This window comes from Eptatretus burgeri, chromosome 7 (genome assembly GCF_056783735.1).
Source record: "Eptatretus burgeri isolate ZD-2024b chromosome 7, Ebu_testis_v1, whole genome shotgun sequence".
Taxonomy (NCBI): Eukaryota; Metazoa; Chordata; class Myxini; order Myxiniformes; family Myxinidae; genus Eptatretus; species Eptatretus burgeri.
Genome location: NC_140967.1, coordinates 66,000,415 through 66,013,507, shown reverse-complemented (window position 1 = coordinate 66,013,507; position 13,093 = coordinate 66,000,415). Strand labels below are relative to the sequence as shown.

Genomic DNA, 13,093 nt, shown 5'->3' with positions numbered 1-13,093 from the left:
CTCAGTGTGTCCAACGGTTCATCGAGATGAGATCCGACACGCACGTTCAGCATAATTTCCGTACAAGGTATGGAAGAAATCGGCCATCACGGACTAGTATCAGAGAGTGGTACAAGAGGTTCAAGGAGACTGGAGGTTGTCAGAAACAGAAAAGTACCGGTCGACCAAGCACAAGTGCAGCAGACGTTGAACAAGTGTGTGAATCATTTCAACAAAGTCCCACAAAATCGATTTGATGAGCACCCAGAGAACTGGGACTACCAACCACCACTGTACACAGGATTTTGCACAAAAGACTGAAGCTTTATGCCTACAAGGTGCAGAGTCTGCAGGAACTCAAACCAAATGATGAACCCAAACACAAGGTATTTGCCTTGGAAATGGTCAGTCGCATCGATTATGACGAAGATTACCTGAAAAAGGTCATGTTCACAGGCGAAGCTTGCTTTCATGTATCGAGGAAGGTCAACCAGCACAACGTGAGGATCTGAGGCTATGAAAACCCCCACGTGGTTATCGATCGCATACGCGACTGTCCAAAGGTCAATGTGTGGTGTGGCCTTCTCCATAACCAGTTGGTGGGTCCGTTTTTCTTTGCAGCCAATGCAGTGACCTCAACAATTCACATGAACATGATTGAAGGATTCGCCTTCCCACAGATTGAAGACCAGCAACCCGATATAATTTTTCAACAAGACGGTGCTCCGCCCTCATTGGGCGTGAGTCGTTCAAGCCATCCTGAATGAAAAATTTCCAGGTCGCTGGATTAACCAACATGGACCAACCACCTGGCCCCCACAATACCAGACATAACCCTCTTGAATTTTTGTGGGGATTTGTTAAAGATGTTTTCCACGACATCAAGGTGACAAACCTGCAGGATCTTCGTTCTCGGATCACAGCTGCATGCGCACTGGTAGATGCAAACATGCTGAGCTGAACATGGCAAGAATTCGTGTACCGCCTTGATGTCCTCCACATGACAAGCGGAGCTCACATTGAAGTGCCTTGATGGTGTGCACAAAACTTTTTGAGTTCCTGTATCATATACAATATATTAACAACCAAAGTTATCTGGGTTTTTTTTGAACACCCTATATATTTGCGCGTGTACACATTGCTTTGTGAATATGTCTGTTATTTGTTTGTAACCACAATAACTCGTCAGCTGAACAAACTTGTTGCTCAAGTGTGATTTCCCCCCTGCCTCTCAATGTACATTTTTGATCAAGATTGGGAATTTTAGCTTGTTTCCAATTTTATTTAATTTGGTTGATGTTGAGATACGTGTTTTCTCACAGGCTGGACACCTTTGCACGAAGCATGTAATCATGGATACTATTTGTTGGCCAAGCAGTTGCTGGTTGCAGGGGCTGACGTGAACACGCGAGGTTTGGATGACGACACGCCACTACACGATGCAGCCAATAATGGCTACCTGGATGTAAGGAAGGGATGGATTGGGTGGTCAAATTTCACTGCCTTGTTTCAACGAGTAAAATTCTTGTCAATTAAGCAGAACGTCTTTCTTTTGAATAACATTTTCCTTTTTAACAATCTTAAGTAACTCTTGTAAATTAGTATTCAGATTTTGATTCGTATCCAGAATTGGTATCCACTGTTGTTGGAACACTCATTATATTTCTCCTTCACTCACAATAGGTGGTTCGGTTGCTTCTGCGGTGTGGGGCTGACCCATTTCAGAAGAATGCAAAGGGTGAGAGACCTGTGGATGTGGCCTGTACCACCACTGTTGAGAAGCTTTTGCACAAGGAGCTGTCATGGTCAGCAAGCGAAGACAGCTCTGCAGGTTATAATGCACACTGTTTCCCTTTATGAGGTTGCCAGTTTGTAAGAAAAGCAATACCTAAATCATACTGATCGATTGTACTTGTAAATTTATGTGTGTCATCAAACAACTCTCTCAATATGTTTTTGTTGATTTTTCAAATTTGGTTTTGTGAACGATTGTAAAAGCTTCAATGAATATGTTCAGTATTTTAGCTTCAGTTCTTCTATAATATGAGCCATAAGTGAAAGATATATTAGCTGTTTCACAAATGTTTACAATTCCTCTGTTTTTGATGAAAGGTTAGTAAGGTGTGCAAGATGCTCACAAAAGTGATACTTGGTAGCTGACAAGGGCATTCACACCATGTATTGTTGAGGGTTGTTTGAGACATTTTTCAACCATGCAGCTAGCCAAGAAGGTACCATGTCAACCTGCTGTATCTGCAAGTTTATTTAGTTTATACAGTGGACATTATGCATTTTTCTACTCTGATGCAAAAGGAAACTAACACTTTGTGTTCTCTGAAAATAAAATCTTATGAAAATATCCAAATTTATATACAGTATTGTCACGTCGACTGGGTTGCTAATGCGGACCCATCACGCCAAAGCAAAGTGCTTTGTGAATGGCCGAATCAAAGAGAATCATGTTTGAGAGGATGACATGGCTACCCACTCTCCCCTTCACCTCTTGACCCCTTGCTCCCTCCCCTCCCCCCCCCCATTTGAGATCTAAATTACACTGGTCTCGGAAAACTAACTCGCTTTACCATTTTATATCTCCTTTAGGGATTTGCCAAAACCCGGGCCAAAGCGTTTTCTGTATGCAAGAGAGAGCGGTGATTACGCAACACATATCCTTAAGATTATTGAAGAGACACAAACGGCAAATCCCGATATGACAGATAGACGGATACATATGATGAGAGATAAATAAATGCACACAGTAAGACAAAAGGCACTTGATACAGAATATCGACCAAAGGCGCCATGATCACACAATCACTTTCGCTCGCATTGGGTGAAGGGGAGAGGTAAATGGGGAGTTGGGGGGGGGGGGGCAGGCAAGGTCATTCAAAGGATGCAGGGTTGGAAACAGACTCCAATGTGAGGCCATGCCTTCACTTCTACCTGCAAGGTGTGGTCATTTCAATTGGCAGCTAGGATGTCCTACAATGAGGCAGTGGAGGTGTAGCAGGGTGTGTTGCCCACAGTGTAAAACAGTCATAACTTGAGGGTTCCCTGCCCCCCATCCCCATTCCTTTAGACTTCCCACTCCTCAGCACCACAACAGCTCCCTTCACTGTATCACCACTGAAGGGGTCAGGCAAATGTCACTCCATGGCCTATCATGGTTGCTCAGGGTCCTGCCCTGTGGTCATCTGCTAGTGACCCTCCTTCTGGTTGGTTCTCCATCCCAGTCACTCACTGGGCTGATGGGGGTGAGGTTCGTTAAGGGGCCGCAGTCCTCACTCTCTTCAAAAGCTTGATACACCTGAAAACACACACAACTTCCCCACCCACAAACCTTACACACAATACTCCCTCCCAAGCTGCCATTCATTGAACCTTCACCTGCTTTATCTCACCTGTCATGGCCTGCTCATCTACTAAACATGAGTAAAAATACAAAACAACCTCCACAAATCATGGTATCCTTTTTATTACACACGTAACTACATTTAACCCCTTCCACTCGGCCCACGTGATGACCCTCATGGCTGCTCTTGCCCGTCACCCATACCAATTCCCTGACTCACCTGCATACCCATAACTAAAAGGTAAATTTAGTTCATCCAATTCAGAACTGGGGAGGTTGGTGTCTGTTGCAGCCATTCTTCCCTGTTCATTCAACCATTTATTCCCAGGGCCATTTTCCCACATTTGAGGGCCTATTAATCTCAGAAGACTATCTATGGAAGGTTATGCAGGTCCCTCTGAGCCTTTTTCAGTTGTGCTTTCAATTTAGCAACATAATGATCCACAGATGCTCCGGTTAGTCATCCGGTGGCGCTACTCAAATCCGGTCCTTGCAAGGCAGCTGCACCCTCGTGAGAGAGCGGTAATCAGGTGACACGTATACCTAAGAAATAACAGGTTTATTGGAAAGAGACACAGGACGACACAAATGGAGAATCCTGAGGCATAGACAGAAACAAATTAATAATAAATAGGTACACTTAACGATACAACATTAGTAATCTATGAAACCCTGAACACACACTCGTTCACTCTCATTGGGAGGTGGGGGACCAGGGCAGCCAAGGTCTTTCGAAGGATAAGGATGGACGCAGGCTCAAACGTGAGCAAGTCTCCAAGAGTTGCACCAAGCACCAGTCCACATCCACGGCACCCACTGGAGGCGAAAAAGTGGAGAGAGAGAGAGAGAGAGACAGACAGACAGACACACACACACACAGAGATGGAACCACCTCTGTACAAACCTCAACTGCTTTTAACTGTTACTCATTATTTTAGCTTCTGATGCAGACTTGGTGCGACCCCTTTTATCATCTAACCTGCAAGCACGCCTGCGCATCCCTCCTCTCAGAAAGGCTCCGCCACTCATGCGCATACATTTTCCACCCCGGTGGCATTATGTTGGGGTGAGATGGTTAGAATGTACAAATTTGAATTGATTGCACTTTCCTGTCGAAAGCCTTTGTCAACTACACTGCCTCTCACAACATACATAAGAACAGGACAACTTTGCTCAAATGATTCCCAGGTTACATAATATGCTCTATCCTACACAAACACATGAACCACACAAACTCAACGTGCTACCTAATTCGTACCCCCTTCAACATAACAATATGCCTTGATATAAACTAATAGTGAGTATACTGTATGTCCACCATTTTCCTTCAAAACCATTGAAATTATTTTTTTTATCTAGGGACACTTTCATATAATTTGGTTATAAACTCTTGTGGAACGGTATTTCGTGCTTCTTCCAAGACCTTCCCAAGATCATCTAAGTTACTGGGATTATTTTTTACTTTTTCTTTGTCCAAATTGTTCCATCGTACAGCTTTAAAGATAAAGCCTGGTGTTGGCTTAGCGGTTAAGGTGGCTGGTTTGGGACCTGAGAGTCCTGAGTTCAAGCCCTTGTTGACTGTTGAATTAACACCAGGTGGGGTTGACTCAACTTGTTATCCTTCTGAGGTTGGTGAAATGAGTGCCAGTGTACTGGGTTAATAACCATTCAGGGTAACCTGCGTCGGAGTGGCGACCTGTCCAGGACTGTACTCCTTGCCAATTAATCTACCTCGGCAGCCCTATGCACCTTTACAGAATATTATTATTATTATCATTATTATTATTATTATTATTATTATACAGCTTCAAAGATGTTAAAATTTGAGCTTTGAGGGGATCATTCCTAGCATCAAACGACTGCAGCCTCCTCTTTCTTTTGCAAAGAAGTTTTAATTATTCCAGCTGTGTGTTTTGGATCATTATCTTGTTGTAAGATGTAGTTTGGACCAATAAGTTCTTCACCACTGGGTATAGCGTGATGGATTAAAAATTGTTTCTACCTTTCTGCAGTCAATATACCATCACTTTTCAGCAATCTTCCAACACCACTTGAGGATATGCACCCCCAAACCTGAATCGAACCTCCTCCGGGCTTAGTTGTTGGTTTCAAGCAAGGCTCTTTATAAATTTCAATTTTTCATCTCACATACTATCTTAGATCAGGTCCAAATAACTGAAACTGATTCATCTGTCCAAAGCACATTTGATCATTGTTCCACAGTCCAGTTTCTGTGTTTTTGTGCACTTTTTAGTCGTTCCCTTTCCTTAACAAAGGATTTAGGACTGCAACACATCCTTTAAGTCCCGATTTCAAAAGTGACTTCATGTTGTTGATGGATGAGCCAATGGCACCTGAGCCTTCTGCAGGTTCTGTTGTCAATTCAATGCTTATCATCTTCTTTCGATTCCTTAAGAATATTGTATTGTTCATCCTTGTTGGACAGCTTTTGGGTCTTCCATTCTCATAGTCTGTGGGCTTATGTAAAAAAAGCAAAATTTTGGGTAGATTATTGGCACCTGTGTTTAAACACATCTATAAACTTCACTGATTCAGAAAAAAAAGGGTGCCAGTTTTTCTATTAGCCTTTCGGGCCTCCATTTTGAATTTCAAAATGGCTGCCGTTTTTACCCTATATGTATGATTTTTCGGTATTTAACGTTATTTTGAACATATAATTCAAAGTGTGTGCAAATAGAGTTTGGGTACCAAATGCATTGTAGTTGAGACAACTGTTCATCTGAACTCTGTTTGCATGGATATCAACAGGTTTGATGTTAATGTCAAGAAATATTGGTATGAATGTGACACTTATTACTGGTATCTGACAAATATTTTCTGCTTTCAACATGATACATATCCACTGTGAACCAAATAACTTACTGCTTTATTTCAGAAGACCAAAAATGCACAGTGGACATCCCATCCTATAAAATACTTAAGGCATTGAAATTTATGGCAACTTGTTAATTTCACTTATGGTTATGATTCCACATTAACCATGGCGTCCTGTGGAGAACCATCATGTAAGAAGCGTGCAACTGAACCTTCCATTGACTTTCGAATCTGCTTGTTGTGTCAAGGAGACAAGTTCATTGACATTAAAGGTGTTCATGAACTGGAGCATCTGCGACTACCAGAACTGGAATCATATCAATCATTGTTGGACTGTAAAAGCAAGAGGGCTCAATATCAAAACCCAGAATATGTTCGTTTGCATCAACAACTGAGTGGAATATCTGGAAAAGAACTGAACAACCAACATGCAGTGTGGCACAAATAATGTCATGGTAAAGCAACACACAAGCAACACATTGAGAGAGACAAAGCTAGATATGACAAAGCAGTTTTATCTCAAGAATCAAGTGTATTGTCATACAGCAAAGTCGGTGGTCGCCCTCCCGCATCACAAACATCTAACACCCCAAAGCAAGTAACTCCTGCATCTACCAGCACACTAACAAGATCTCGTTACCCTCCATTCCAAAAGGAACACTTTCTTCTGTCAAAACAAGAAGATTTGTGGTGGTAAGACAGAACGCCTTATTACCTGTCGAAGTGTCAACATTGGAGTGTCAATCCAAAACATAGTTGATGTTAGCGGGAATGAACAATGGAAAGTAAATCTGGCAAACATCATAACTGATGGCGACTTTCTTTCAAGGGACATTAAATATCACAAAAATTGCCATACCATTAACTGGCACAAGTACATACAAGCCAAAGAAAGAGTCAGCAACAGAGAACATCAGGCAGAAAATACAGTGGAATTTATTTCTGCAGAGATCGAGTTCAGTGCTGAATTGCAGGAATCTATAGATCAAGGAAGCATCCTTACTTTGAGTGAAGTAGCAACAGGATACAACCAAATTATGCACAATCATGGCATTCCAAACCCACAGATTAACACGTGCAGTGCTACTCACCAAATAGAACAACAAATATCAAACTTCACAATTACTGAAGCAAAAGGAAGAAAACCTGCAGTCATTCATTCTAAGGAAACTGTTCGGTCAGCAATAGATACTGTTGTGCAGGAACGTGATGTTTTAGCTATCAGACGAGACATGAAGACCATCTTTCATTGCTCAAAACTTATCAGGCAATTTATCTTGCAAGCCCGCGAACCTAACCCATGGACCTTTAATGGCTCATTGGCAAATTGTGAAGAACAGTGTGTACCTGCAGAACTAGTTGCTATGATGAGGTGGACATTACAAGGAACTCAAGCTGCAACAACAGACACACATGCCAAAGAGCTCAGCAACACATGTCGCACTCTTTCACATTCCATAGTGCAAGCATGCAAAACAGAGGCAAATGTCTCTGACACCAAAATCAAATACAGCTGATTTCCGGTGCATGTTTGAGAGCCCTTACTCAGTCGGACTGTCCTTGTACATGTATCACAGTTTCTGCAGTCAAAAGGCAATTACACTGCTGAACAATGCCGGTGTAGGGGTTACATATGACAGAGTACAGAAGATATGTAACAGCATTGCCATTTCTGTATATGAAAACATGAGAGAGTATGGTGTTTATGTTCCACCAGGTCTTCTGAAAAACAAGATCATACGAGCATCAATGGATAACATTGACAAGAAAGTTGACACGCCAGATGGGAAACACAGTTTCCATGGCATGGCCATTGGAGTGTATCAGTCATCAGGTGATGGTGAAACGATACTTAACCAACTTCACCTCAGTGGTCAACAGCCTGTATCAGAAACTCTAAGGAATGTCCCACAGACTGTTATCCAGTTACTGCCTTTATACTATTGAAGGCAGTCCAAAACCATAGGCAAGTCCACAGTGATAAAGCTTCTGGAAGATCTGGTGGCCAATGACACAGCTCAAGCTTCTGCACAACCTGCCAAGTTTGAAGAGGGATCTGAGACATGTCTTGTAGTTGATGGAATGGGAATGGTACAGGAATTAATGGCAGTCAAAAATTTCAAGACTTGCAAAGAACTTGCAACATCCTTTGTCACACTCATTGACTCAAATGCTCGTGGATATTGTCAAGTGCGAGTTATATTTGATAATTACACCAAGAATGCATCACTGAAGGAGCAGACTAGAGAGTGGCGGAAAGGCAAGCTGAAGGGAACTAAATCCTACATTGTTCAAGACTCAACAGGCATCAAAGACAAAAATATGTTTCTTGCCAGCAGCAGCACAAAGGATTCACTAACTCTCTACCTTTCCCATCAGCTCATCCACTACAGTACCGTCAAGGTTATGACTGCAACACGGAAAGAGGTCATGATGAATTATGAAGTTGAAACAATGATCGGTGTCAGCACACAGGAAGAGGCAGACACTCTTATAATTTATCATGCTGTAGAAGATGTGAGCAATGGAATGAATGTCCACATATATTCACAAGACACTGATGTGCTACTTTTGGCTCTACGAAGAACACCATTACTTGGCAACCATTCTGCATTAGTCATGGGTACAAGTGAAAGACGACGGAAAGTCTTCCTACAGCCTATATATGACAAGCTTGGCCCAGAGAAATCAGCAGCTTTGATCAACTGGCATGCTCTCACACGCTGTGATACAACAGGACATATCCAAGGGAAGGGAATGAAGGGGTGCTTTACAACTTTCCTGAAGGCAAGCCCCACCATTCTGAGAGCACTAGCTGACCTTGGCAAAGGAGATGAGCCATCTGAAGAAGTTCTTCGTGGTTGTGAAGAGTTCTTTGCTCTCTTTTCTCTCCAGTTGGAGTCCACTTTGGGCAAGCAAAGATGCTGAGATGGTTTTTAGGTCATCTCTATCATCTTAGTAGAGATGACCTAATAACCCCAGTCTCGAAGTCCGTCCGTCCGTCCACAATCAAACCGAGTAACCAAGAGTGGAATGGATAGAGGTCGATGAGGCATGCACAACGATATAACTTTCAAGGTCGTCCAAGGTCGAGATCAACGTCACGAGGCTGTCAAAGTTGCGAAAATCGTCGATTTCAAATCGTATCTCCTCCCTCATTTATCAAGAGAGATCAAATGTAATTAGTGATTCAGATACTATGGACTATTATCTAGAACAACACGAGCCATTTTTTTGAAATTTGCTCTCGTTCTGATTTTACAGCCCTTCAAACTTCGTTCTGATTCCCCGTATGGGCCGTTCATAAAGTACGTACATACAAAAATAAAAGTATTAAAAAATTAAGAACCAGGACTCTCCGAGACAAATATTACATTTGAAGCTTTTGTCAGATTTAACTAAAACAATGGAACACAAGTTTATATGCACACTTACTTTCATTTATGACATTAACATTGTTTTTAATGTCAATTTGTACTTTTATTTTCATAAATGGCATGCTGTGATATCACTGAACAACAAAAATTTTTTACTGGAGATGTGTAAAGTGATTTAGACTAATTTGGGTACGCTGATTTCAAAAATCATAACCGTTTTGCTGTATCACGTCAGGATTTTCAGGAACAGAAATATTCCCATTGCCTAGAAGTCAGGATTTCAATGAAATTTACAAAAATTCATTTATTCATTTATTTCATCATGAATGCTTCAAAATTATAGAAATTACAGAAAAACTCCACTAGAATGTAATTAAAAATGCTTTAGGCATTTGGCTTTGCGTTTGTGCTGCTCTGTGTCAGTTTCACGATGCAGGAACCAGCAGAAATCGCCCATCATGTTTGGGTTGTGCCGCCCTTGGTAACGCGTCTCCATGAGTGAAATCTCTTGGTGGAATCGCTCGCCGTGCTCGTCCGAGACTGCTCCCAAGTTGTCAGGGAAGACAGGTGCTGGTGTAGGAAATGGATTTTCAGGGACATCCTGGAGCCAAGTTTCCTGAAGGACTCCAGCAGCTGCTGCACTATTTCTTCATAGTTGGCCGCGCGCTCGTTCCCCAAGAAGTTGTCCGTCACAGCTTTGAAGCTCCTCCACGCTGCCAGCTCTTTGGGGTTTAGAGTTGTCGGAAAAGTTTCGTCCTTCATAATCTGTCGGATTTGCGGTCCAACAAAGACACCAGCCTTGATCTTGGCCTCCGACAAGGTGTTGCCAAACTTTTCCTTGAGGTAAAAACCCACGCCCATTCAGATCCATTGCCCATACAAAACTTTTCATCAAGCCGAGCTTTATGTGGAGTGGTGGAAGTAAACCTTGGCTGGGTCGACAAGGGCGACATGCTTCACGTTGTGTCGACCAGGTACATGCTCTTTTCGCTCTTCCCAATCTTTCTTCGTCCAGTGATTCTTGTCGTCTCTGCTATCCCAGAGACAAAGGAAGCACATGTATTTCGTGTAGCCTGACTGCAGCCCTAACAGCAGCGCCACCACTTTCAAGTCTCCGCAGATGTGCCAGTTGAAGTCATTGTACTTGATGGAATCAAGCAGCTGCCGCATAGTCTCATAGGTCTCTGTCATGCCGAACGCGTGAGCCAGTGGGACTGATGGTTTCTCGTTGCCATTGTGGAGCAAAACAGCCTTCAAGCTGTTCTTCCCTGAGTCGATGAAGAGGTGCCAGTCTGCAGGATCGTGATCACACCCAAGTTCTTTCAACAGACCGTTGATGTCACTGCAGAATGTCATCGTGTCTTCCATCTCAAAGAACTCAGCCATGTCTCTGTGACGTGCTCTGAACAAGGATATCTTGGTGTTAGGTTCAAGTAGATTCCACTGCTGCAGCCTTGATCCAAGCAGCTCTGCCTTCGCCTTTGACAGCGAGAGATCTCTTACAAGATCATTTAAGTCTCCCTGGTTCAGAAGGTGTGATTCTTGAGTGTCGGGTTCAAAAGGTTCATCATCACCATCCTCTTCACCACTGCTTACAGCTATGTTCTGATCAGCTGGAGGTGTTGGAACGGGGTTCTCGTCATCATGAGGCACAGGTTTACGAGCAGAGACGCAGTCAGCGTACTTGATGTGACCTTTATTCTTCTTGTTGAAGCCGGCGATGCTTGTGCAGCAGAAATAACAATCATCATGATGATTCTGCGGCTCACACCATATCATGGGCACCGCAAATGGCATGCTCGCGCGCTTGCCCACCAACCACTGAGTCAAGGTTATGTGACAGCTTGTGCAGCACATGTGTGGTGCCCAGCTCTGTTCTTGGTCCCCCACCTTACACCCGAAGTAGTGAAAGTAGGCGGCCTTCATTTTCACTGCTGTAGATATACTTCGCTGTTGATCTTTTTTGGTACCGACCGACCTGTGGTCGGCTGTTGATACCGACCACAGACATAACAGAAGTTGTCAGGATGATTGGTACAGGAACGCCTACTCATCTTTATCTGAAAGAAAGAAATATAACACAAGTTAACAACAATTGTACGAAATAGACATGTTAAAGACATATGTAAATTTCATTGAAATCCTGACTTCTAGGCAATGGGAATATTTCTGTTCCTGAAAATCCTGACGTGATACAGCAAAACGGTTATGATTTTTGAAATCAGCGTACCCAAATTAGTCTTAATCACTTTACACATCTCCAGTAAAAAAAATTTTTTGAAATTTGTTGTTCAGTGTATTAAAAGAAAAAGGTAACTTACACTGCTAGGGACTGCATTGTCATGGCTTACAAACATCGGTTCATAAGGTACTGCTGGCTTTGCAAGCGATTAGCAATGTATGATGGGGGTGGGTGGGTGGTCACGAGCCTGCATACAGAGGGGGGTGGGTGGTTTTGAAACCCGGAAGTAGAGCGTACATACTTTATGAATGGCCCCTATTCCAGTCTGGCACAGAGTTACTTTCGACCTCTGGCAGAGATGACCCGCACTCCCTCTCAGGGGTATTTTTGTTCAAGCAACTCACAGATGAACAAGGAGTTGACAAACTGCCACCGACTCAGGGAGCATGGATTGAACATATACGCCGTGCCCATGTCCAGTGTAATATCTGGCGCCAGGATATGGTATTGAACCCAACTTTTCTTGACCCTTTGACCTTGGGGTGGCGAAACCAAGACAAAAAGCTACTGATTGTTCTTTCTCAGGTTGCACCAGCTCCAGTCTCAGTGCTGCAGCTCGTCAGGTGTAACTGTGAGAAATCAAAGTGTTCAAGAAGGTGCTCATGCAGAGGAAACAGTGTGGTCTGTACCTAACTTTGCAAATGTGGTGGGGAAGGCGACAGCTGTACGAACATAACACCACCAAGGATTGGCGAAGATTGAGAAGATGATTGAAGCAATGACAATTATAAATGTTTAATCAGTAACATTGACACTCCTGATTCATAAATGTAGCATTTTCATACCTTTGAAAAAAAACTTATCCATCTTCTAATTGTACAACCCCCCAAATAAATTTATATTGAATTACATGCTCTATATTATTTCTGTTAAATGTTTTGGAGGATTGGCAAAGAGTGTTCCAATCATAAATATTTTGTTATTATTGAAATCCTCCTGTGCCAAAACATATGACTAGCCACCAAACACATCTTATGTCTATTGGTTCAAAAGTAATGGCATTTTACATAGAAAACCCCCAAAATCAGGCGGCCATCTTGAATTTTCCCCAATATTTAGAGTTTCTAGTGCTCTTAGTTTGCTTCTAATGAATCTTTGTCCCCTTTATATGAGTTTAGATAAAATAAAATAAATATTGTATGACATTTGAAAGAATAGTTATGGTTAATTTGCAATATTATTTTTAAAAGAAGATTTTCGGCGGTGGCCATTTTGAAATTCAAAATGGAGGCCCTAAATGTTAATGGAAAACTGGCACCCTTTTTTTTCTGAACCAGTTAAGTTTCTAGATGTGTTTAGACATGGGTA

General features: G+C 42.4%; 1 protein-coding gene across 4 annotated transcripts in view; it reads left to right on the top strand.

Annotated features, from left to right (window-relative positions):
- The window catches only part of ANKRD11 (ankyrin repeat domain 11), a 222,452-nt gene that overhangs the window by 111,576 nt on the left and 97,783 nt on the right, over nt 1-13,093 (top strand). For all 4 annotated transcript variants that reach the window (XM_085888864.1, XM_085888861.1, XM_085888862.1 and 1 more), the window contains 2 exons: nt 1,302-1,444; nt 1,663-1,810. In XM_085888864.1, the coding sequence (XP_085744990.1) occupies nt 1,302-1,444; nt 1,663-1,810 (291 nt within the window). The remainder of the gene's footprint in view (nt 1-1,301; nt 1,445-1,662; nt 1,811-13,093) is intronic.